General features: G+C 31.7%; 1 protein-coding gene across 6 annotated transcripts; it reads left to right on the top strand.

Annotated features, from left to right (window-relative positions):
- The first annotated feature begins 2,307 nt into the window (after positions 1-2,307).
- LOC105133035 (WD repeat-containing protein 55 homolog) lies at positions 2,308-8,278 on the top strand. 6 transcript variants are annotated; one of them, XM_011036826.1, is made up of 16 exons: positions 2,308-2,494; positions 2,867-3,064; positions 3,175-3,207; positions 3,302-3,366; positions 3,493-3,580; positions 3,703-3,775; positions 4,200-4,306; positions 4,687-4,729; positions 4,818-4,874; positions 5,285-5,361; positions 5,511-5,559; positions 5,642-5,688; positions 5,761-5,834; positions 6,876-6,931; positions 7,117-7,237; positions 7,807-8,278. In XM_011036826.1, exons 2-16 carry the CDS (start codon positions 2,970-2,972, stop codon positions 7,866-7,868), a joined length of 1,047 nt encoding a protein of 348 aa, XP_011035128.1. In that variant the 5' UTR covers positions 2,308-2,494; positions 2,867-2,969; the 3' UTR covers positions 7,869-8,278. The 6 variants fall into 6 exon arrangements, with proteins under 6 accessions (XP_011035128.1, XP_011035130.1, XP_011035127.1 ...); XM_011036828.1 differs by having other exon boundaries at positions 2,308-2,498; positions 2,915-3,064; XM_011036825.1 differs by having other exon boundaries at positions 2,308-2,498.
- The last annotated feature ends 1,255 nt before the right edge of the window (positions 8,279-9,533 follow it).

The following is a 9,533-nucleotide window of genomic DNA, read 5'->3' as shown; positions in this document are numbered from 1 at the left end:
AGACTTGATTTCAGTGTTGTGCATATGTTTGTATTTATTATTTATTGTGATTTTATGTATGTGAAATTAGAGCTTGTATGTGTGTATAATATTTTTGATGAACAATTAATCTTGTAAGATTTTCATTCATTCCATTGGTAATTACTTGATCCTCATCATTGAAAACTTTAAAAAATAATTATCATAGTCATATTTTGCACATGGCCAACACTCTCATAAAAAAAAAAAACATTCTTTCATTCTTTTTAAATTTACACATGCTTTTGAAATTATTGATGTTATTTTAGCATTTTTATGTTTACATTTTAAAAACGAAAAGACTAAAAGTATTTTTCTTATTGCATGCATCTATTTTAAATTTGATAATTTGTTTATAAAATTCATTAAGATTTGACCCAAACTAAAATGCTTTTAAAAGTAAACGTTTCCAAAAATTCTTCTTTTTTCAAACTCATGATGAATAAATATTTTGTTATTCATTTATAATATTTGGGATAATAAAATCATGGTGAGCTATAATTTTAAATATTAATAGGGAGTAATGTTCTGCTTTTTTGTTTCAAAATATACCTTTACTTCAAAGTTTCATTTTCAATATTCTTTAATAACAAAATCAAAGTTTCATTTTCATTTTCAATAAAATAATAAAATTAAAAACATTAAATTTTTAATATAATATTGTTCAATTATAAAATCACAAGTATTAATAAGATTTTCAGTTTAATATTCGCCGAGTATACGAAGTCCTCATTCAACAAATGAAAACTTTAGGTAAAAAACTAATAGATTAGATACAACAAACTAGTAAAGATAAAAGATAAGATAATAAATGCAACCTTTGTCTAGTAGAATATTTTAGGATTATAATATCTTTCATTTAGCATAATTAGTCTTTTATTATAGATCTATGTTAACTAGTTAGGGTTTTTTAATGATCATAATATTAGGTGATAACTTATTTTTCTATATTTATTCCATTTTCAAATAAGCCTTTATTTTTATGAGCTCAACACGATATCGGGTATGATATTATTAATGTATTTTCATTTTAAAAAACATGTTTTTTTTTAAATTAATAGTGAGTTCTTTGAATAAAAAGCTAAAATTCATTAAAATAAATATTCATAATATCTAAAAATCAAGATTTAATAAAAAAAATCATGACTCGATAATTTATAAAAGATACGAAGAAAAACAATCTAAAATTTTTTATAAAAAAATAACAATAAAAAATTACAAAATAGATATTTTATTCTTATTTGATATTTATGAGAATATATTTTATAAGTTTTGCATATAGTTACATGAATAATAATTCATAAAGTAATTTTTAATATTATTATATGAAAACTATGACAAAATTGAATGATATTTTAAATATTATTTAATTATTTTTATTAGTAATAAAATAGATTAAAAAATATTAAAGGTTTATATATAAAGAGAGGTTACAGTGACCCAAAAAAATTTACCTATATATTTAGCCCAGACAAATAGCATAGGGGCCTAAAATACCTAGCTCATGTTCCTAATTCTTTTTTTTTATTCTTTATGTTTTTTTAATAGGCACATGATATATTATATATTTATTTTTTCTAATAAAATAGATTATGCATTATTTACTTGAAAAATATGTGTTATTATTTGGTTCAAATTCTAACCATCACCAGCTATAGGTTGGTTGGGTTTTAAATTTTTAACAGCAATATCAATTTAATCCAATCTTAATGAATTAATTTAACTTAACTTGACTCAAACGAGTGTTTATTTTTTTAATATTTATTTTATCTGTTAAAGTAATTGATATAATACATGTATTATTAAACATGACCCTAGTCTAGCCATATATATATATATATATATATATAGACACATATTTCAAATATAAATGTTACTATTTTGTTGTTGTTAAATAATAAATAATAGTTAGATAATAAATATTGATGCAAATACTCAAAACTCAATGAAAATAGTATAGATATTTAAACTTTTTTATTTGAAAAATAATGAGTAAAATATAAATATGATGAATTTAACCTAGTATTTATTATTTTTACTTGTAAACACTTGCAAAATATCATGTCAATTAAATCCATTATTCACCTAACAATATCATAAAATTGCTCCAAAAACTAAAATTTACATTGATTTAAAAAACCTTATTGAACATGGGGGTGTGTGTGTGTGTATCAAGATGAAAGTTACAAACTCTATTAAACTACACCTTTTTTAAAAAATCATTGACGCAAAATTGACGATTTTTAGCAATATCAAACTCTCTCTCTCTCTCTCTGTAATGATTTTTTCTCTTTTTTTCCCAGCATAAAATCATCAACGACCAAAAAGGAAAAAAAAAAGACCCCACCACCTCCTCCACTCGGACCTCCCTCTCATAAACCCTAACAAACCTCCCGCCACTCCTTCTCTGCCTGCCAGTTCTCACCAAATTCTTCCCCGTGCGCCGCCGCACCAAATCAAGCTCCTGCCCTAATAGGCCGGTTTAATTCTTGCACCTTTTTATTGCTAGAAGAAAAAAAAACAGGATATTTTCATGGTATTGTTTTTGGTCATGGATTTCTTGCATGCCCCGTATTGCAATACACTCCATTGCATGAGCTTCATATGTCTATTATGCGTTTAAGTAGATTTTTTACCATTTGATTTTGACATATAAAGTAGAAAATCCATTTGTTATTTTGCATAAAAAGATAAAAGCTTTGTGCTCGAACCCGGTAAATTTGGACTCAATAAAAGAAAAGTATAGCTGGTTCAACTGCTTGTTATTTGTTTAATTTTTTGCAGTACAAAGTGGAAGACGATTTCTGAGTATCATGAATGATCTTTTTGTTTTGTTAAATATGTGTAGGTTACACTGTGGAGGTATTGTGCTGAATAACTGTGCTTGTTGTTGAAGTGTTCGGAGGGTTTTATCTATTGGCATTGAGTATATAGGAACAAAGAGAGGGGAAATGGAGATAGACTTAGGAAAAGTTCCGTTTACCATGGATTTCCATCCTTCAGATAATCTAGTGACTGCAGGCCTGATCACTGGCGACCTTCACCTGTTAGTAAACTCTTCTTTTTCTCTGGTTTTGTCCACTTTTTATCATTCTAGAAATTGCTATCAGTTTATGTTTGGTTTAGTGTTTGATCGTTTGAACTTTCTTGTTATAGATACCGTTTCAATGCTGATTCTTCGCCACAAAGGTACTATAATGCAAAGGAAAAAATCATCTTCCCTTTTTTAATTGTTTTGTGACCTTGCATTTTAATCAACATATGTAATTCAAACTCTTATCAGATTGTTGGAAATTCATGCTCATAGTGAGTCTTGTAGAGCTGCTAGATTCATCAATGATGGACAAGGTGCTGTATTTTGATTTTCACTTTATGATTTTCTAGTATTCATTTGTTAGCCTTTCAATCTGTACCAATTGCTGCTATTCCTTTTTTCACTTTTAACAGTACTAACTTATGTGCATTTGAGTTCAGCAATTATCACGGGTTCTAGTGATCGCTCCATTCTGGCAACTGATTTAGAAACTGGGTCACCAATCGCTCGTCTTGAAAATGCTCACGAGTAGGTTACTAATTTTCTTTTTTCACCTCTTTTAAAGTTTGATGAAATGATCCTGCCTCATCTCTCACAAAAGTTTCTTTTTTAGCTCGTAATTCTCATAAGGCAACCTTTTTCTTTCACAGGGATGCCATCTTTAGTTTGATAAACCTCACAGAGTCAACCATTGCAACTGGGGATGATCAAGGATGTATTAAGGTGACTATGTTTCATGTCTTTCTGTGTCTGTTTTTAAAGGTTATGATGATTTAGAATGGACAAAGCTTTTATTTCCTCTTGCATCGTAGTCTTTTCTGTTGTAGCCTCTGTAGTTATCTGGATTATGCCCACACAATACATGCCTCTTGCAATTTTCTGTTTCCTGTTTCCTATTTATCCTATTTTCTTAACTAATTATTTTGTCAAAATGTAATTGTTTGCTACAGTGAACCTTGTAGTGTTTGTTGGATGAGAATGTCCTGAGCTTGGATAGGACCAGATTTTTTTTTTTCATAATCTTTTGCGCATCATCACATTCTGTGATTCCCCTTATCTTACTCTTCATTGAACTCTTTGAAGTCTTTACATCTTACATTGCAAATCCTTCATTTTGATTCTTTCAGTCATTTGTTCTTCATTGTAGGTATGGGATACCAGGCAACGCTCTTGCTGCAATTCTTTTAATGCCCATGAAGACTATGTTTCAGATATGACCTTTGCATCTGATTCCATGAAACTGTTGTCAACAAGGTATTTAAGACTGTTATAACTTGTTTTATCCCTTCTGTAATTACATCTCCACTATTGTTATTTTGCTTTAAGAGGTTGAGGGGATTACAAAGTTTTTATGAAAACATGTGGAACTTGTAGGAGCTTTATGATTCATTTCATTTATGCTATGCTGAGTAGGGGGTTGTTAGCTAAAGAAATCATGATTTGTTGTTGTCAGGCTCCTGTTTACTTCTTTCTAGTTCTTTCTCTGAAAGATTGGTTGTTTCATCTAATAATTTCTTATGACACAAGTGAGCATCTCACGGGATTTTGTAATTTTCATTTTCACATTGTTTGCATTTTGTTTGCTGATACTTCAGGCAAAACTCTTATGATTTTCTGTCTTGTGTATTGTTTAGTGGAGATGGGACCCTTTCTGTTTGCAACCTTCGCAGTAATAAAGTAGGTTGTTCTTTCAGGGAAAAATAGTACCTTTGCAAAATACTGCAGAGCTGTGCATTTTGATTAATTTGTTCTACCTTTATATCAGATCCAATCTCAATCCGAATTTTCTGAAGAAGAGCTATTGTCTGTTGTTATTATGAAGGTAAACATTTACATGATATTCAAATAGCTTCTGTGGCTGTGTATATTTATCTTTTTGTGAGCTTATTAGCAAATTGTTTTGGTTAATGTACATTTGTGACATGGGATTTGTGGGGATAGACTGCTTAAAACTCCCATATTCCAATATAGCACTCGACTCTTGGAGGTGGGGATTCTGAGAAATAAATCTTAAGTAGATGGCGTTGTTATTTTGCCACCACAGATCTTACCTTTTAGCTGCATAATGGACTTTGAGGACTGTAGAAAATAAATGAGTTTCAGATTTCTGTCTGCGCATTTGTTCATATGTTACTTTGCTGTAAAATTGTTGCAAAAGGAAATACTTGAAAGCTGTTTCTCATAATTTATTTGTGCTAAATTCCTGTTCTAATTTGTACCATTTTGTTTCAGAATGGTCGGAAAGTTATATGTGGTTCACAAAATGGAACACTGCTATTGTATTCATGGGGCTTTTTCAAGGATTGCAGGTATCCTTTTTGAAGAGAACAAATACTAGAAAGTCTTGGGACAGTGTGCAAGTCTCTGTTCATGAAAGGAGATTTTCAATTGAATTCTCTCTACACAATATTGATTTCTTGCTTGGTGGAGTGTCCTGAATATTTGTTTTGATTTTCAGTGATCGCTTTACTGGTCTTTCCCCAAACTCCATTGATGCTTTGTTGAAGGTGTGATTGATTTATTTATTTGGTCGGATTTTTTACTATCTAGGATTTTCCTTACTTTGAACATTTAAATCTTTTGTTTTAGCTTGATGAAGACAGGGTCATTACTGGATCTGAGAATGGACTTATAAGGTGAGTTGTACAAGATAGGAAGGGATTGTTTTCATCCAAATTTTGAATCACGATCATCACTCTTTTTTTCAGTCTGCTAGGCATATTACCTAATAGAATCATCCAGCCGCTTGCTGAACATTCAGAGTATCCTATTGAGCAACTTGGTACTGTATATATCTCTTCCTCAATAGAAGCTCTATATTAACTATGTTTATTGTAGTTGTGATTGGATTGACATGCCATGGAGACTTTTCAGCATGGTGCTATTTCTGCACCTCCATCATTGTACAATTGTGAACTGGTGTCCATGTTAATGTAGAGTTTTTATTAGGTGAGGCTGACTTGTGGCCAACTTGTTTATTTCAAGTGTTTTAATGGGATAAATCACTACACATGGGATCCACTATTTTTAAATTAAAGGAAAATATGCATTGATGCCATAGAACAGCAAACTGCCAGTTAATCTTATGGAGTTCTACTTTTTATCAATTCCTCTCTTTGCCTCTCATACCAATGTAAGTTTTTTGTTTTTTGTTTTTGATATTATATGCTGTTGGTTATTATACTCATGAAAACAAATTGCTTCAAGTTTGAAATCAACAATCTTAATACTTATCTTTCATGAGTCATATAACCCAACAAGAATTTTGTTTCCAAAATCCTCCACCTACCTCCCAGATTCTGTAAAGTGGCCAAATAATTGAAATGTTTTGCTCTCTTAAACCCATGAGTGATGCTGAGAGAGTTTGCCTAAGAATGAAGAGAAAAGAACTGATTGTTGATTACGCAGGCAACTGTTTGATTCATAGGTAGAATTGCTGTGATTTGTTTCATGACTTAAGAGACGAATAAATAAAAAAGTACCCCACAAGATGAAGTGAAAAGGTACTGCATTAGAGTACTGAGTAAAAGTGCAGGGCTTATTGATATGTGGTCTCAATAAATGATTTTCTAATTTAAAAAGAGTGGGTCCCAAATAAATGGATTTGCCGATTTACAACTCTTGATTAAGGTTGTCATGGGTCTGACTCACAAAATACAAACTTGCTCATGTGTATATTGTCGCATCAAAGTTTGAGGTTTATTTAAGAGTCATTAGTACCATCTCATCCCATTTTCCACTATTGATTGTCTAAAAAGCTGGACTTGTGTTTAGATTGCCAAAACAAGCTTGCTGAGGGTATAATTTTGTTTGGAATCTGCAGCCTTTTCTCATGACAGAAAGTATCTTGGCAGCATTTCACATGATCAAGTGTTGAAGGTGGATCTCTCTCTCTCTCTCTCTCTCTCTATATATATATATATATATATATATAGACAAACATGTCTCTAAGCATATGCATGCAGACATGAATGTTTGTGCTCCTATTCACAAAATTTCTGCATTTAACACCTTCTGTGAAACCTTTATTGTGATGTCCTGACTCCAGTCCTTGTGTCATTCAGATGTGGGATTTGGATGACTTATTGCAAACTTCTGTAAATGCTCAAAATGATCAAGCTGCTGTATCAGACAGTGATAGTGATGAGATGGATGTGGATACTAAACCTCCAAAGTCTAGAAAAGGTACCCTGGATTTAATTGCAGAAATAGGAATAACCATCTTCTTTTGTCTGAAGTTTGCACATGAATAGCTGATATCCAAGACATTATTTTTGCCAGGTTGAGCAAACTTTGATAGTTAGGATAGTGTCCTGACTGCCGTTGATCTGTCCTTCACAAATTTAAAAATGTACTGAACCTAATATAATTGCTTATGTGAAAGCACAAGGAACAATATATCTGCTTTACGTACTTATCCTCTAGTTAGGGTTTGCCTGTGAAATAGACGCCACCTACTCCTTTTAAATACTGAATTCAAATGCGAAAGTTGCATAAATCATGGACACTTGAAAATTAAAGAGATGACATTTGACCTCTCAAATCTATTTTGATATTGCGTAGTTATCCATTTTACTTATCTTTTCAACTGTCTCAAATCCCATCTTTGCTTCTGTCTTTATTTTTCTGTCAACTTTTAACCTTTAACCTGCAATCGGTGAATCTGTTGATTGAAGTATGCTATGCAGCAACCTTACAAGTACAGTGCCTGCAGAATTTGATGTATTTGCTTTTAATTTTCCTAAATTTTTCAGGAGCCAAGAGAAAAAATGAGAATGCTAATGGTGCTGCAAGTAGCTTTTTTGCAGATCTATAATTGGATGTTGGTATCTCTTGTTGCATATTTATTGTCTCTCTGTCAGTCTTTTTCAGTATGGATATACTTATTCTTCTTCCATGGAGTTCTGGACTGGTTAACATGGTTTCAATAGAGATGGAGCAGGGATGATTACTTTTGCAGCCACAATGTAGGTTTGATTTTGATGCATGCTAATTTTTTCCCCTATCTAAAGCATATAGGAGACTTGAAGGTTTTGTTTGAGATGATTTTTTCTATATCCATTGACGCAACATGTAAATTATAGTCGAAGGTTAGCTATCCATTAATGATGGGATGATTGTAAAAGCAGAGATCATTCCCTACCGGATTCCATAGCACGCTGCTGTTTAACTTGAGGTGTTTGGTAAAAGCTGGTAGTGAAAGAATTATGCCTTCCTCAGTTAAAAGGGATGCTTTATTAATAATAAGCACAACCGAGCTAGTGCTCCATGGATTCGGAAGCAAGCTTTAACTTTGCTGCATCTGTTTTTTCTGCTAGCCAGTGTATCCGTTTTTAGCTCATTGGCACTTTCATACACAGTTGAATAATTATGGAGCTACGGAACTTGGATTCATTGTTGGATGAACCAGAGACCCATTAGTAAGAAACATCGTTAGTAGTGGCAATAATAACTCCATCAAATAAAAGCAGTGATAAATAGTAAACGCCAATGCAGCATTGAAGATGAACAAGGGAAAGAAACAAATAAAGAATGGTGAGAGGAGGAGATGATGAAAAGGAAAGGAAAGGGGTGAAATATAAACAAATGAAACGAAGCTCAAGCTCTTGCCAGCTCCATGGAACATCAAGCCAGAAAAAAAAAATTAAGAGAGAGTGGAGATAGAAGGGAAAGGGTTGAACTGTTGAACATCTTTGGCATGAGAGATATTGGGAAGAAAACATGATGAAAATCTTATAAAGAAATCAAGACAGATCCATTTTCTTCCCAGAAACCTCGTGCACACAACTTCCACTAGCTCACAATCTCCCCTTCCAGCCCTTCTCAATTGTCTTCCCCTGGTTCTATCACTTTTTTTTTGGGCCCCACCCCTACCAACCTTTATTTCTGCCCCAAGTATTCGATTTCCAGGCTTCTCATTTCCTTTATCAGTGAGTATAATAATAAGCAAGTTAGCCTACTAACGCCTCATTAAGAGGCGTGTTGCTCAAAATATAGGCTGTGGCAAAAATTCAGTTGTTTCGACTTCCTCGTAACCTTAAATACGTAAAACAAGAGAAGCCTCATCAACAAGATCAATCCTCTAAACAACTAAAATGTTTATTTAGAAATGTGTGTTAGGTTTTTGCAAAAATTACATTTGAAGTGGAAAATGTTTTTCATTTCCATATAAATTTTATATAAAAATAAAAAAAATATTTTTCAATACCGTCCAAAACATTATCCAATTTATTTAGTGTTTGAAAACATTATCCAATGTAGTTAGATAGTATTTGAAAATATTGTAGCAATTATTTTTAAAATTAATTTATATTTAAAAATGTATTAAAATAATATTTTTTTTAATTTTAAAAAATTATTTATGATATTAGCATATTAAAATAATAAAAAATATAATAAAACACTATTTAATTTAAACCGTGCCAGTGCTTCTTAGAGCCATTAAATAAGAAACTCGAAAATATCGAGGCAAATGAGCTAT

The sequence above is a fragment of the Populus euphratica genome, unplaced genomic scaffold (assembly GCF_000495115.2).
Source record: "Populus euphratica unplaced genomic scaffold, PopEup_1.0 scaffold99.1, whole genome shotgun sequence".
NCBI classification, from domain to species: Eukaryota; Viridiplantae; Streptophyta; class Magnoliopsida; order Malpighiales; family Salicaceae; genus Populus; species Populus euphratica.
This window is presented reverse-complemented; position numbering and strand designations above follow the sequence as displayed.

Coding starts and splice junctions, on each gene's coding strand:
- LOC105133035 (XM_011036822.1), top strand. CDS start 2,552: ATGGTATTGTTTTTGGTCATGGATTTCTTGCATGCCCCGTATTGCAAT. Junction 2,638..2,914: donor TTCATATGTCTATTATGCGT/TTAAGTAGATTT, acceptor TTGTTGTTGAAG/TGTTCGGAGGGTTTTATCTA. Junction 6,932..7,116: donor CACATGATCAAGTGTTGAAG/GTGGATCTCTCT, acceptor TGTGTCATTCAG/ATGTGGGATTTGGATGACTT.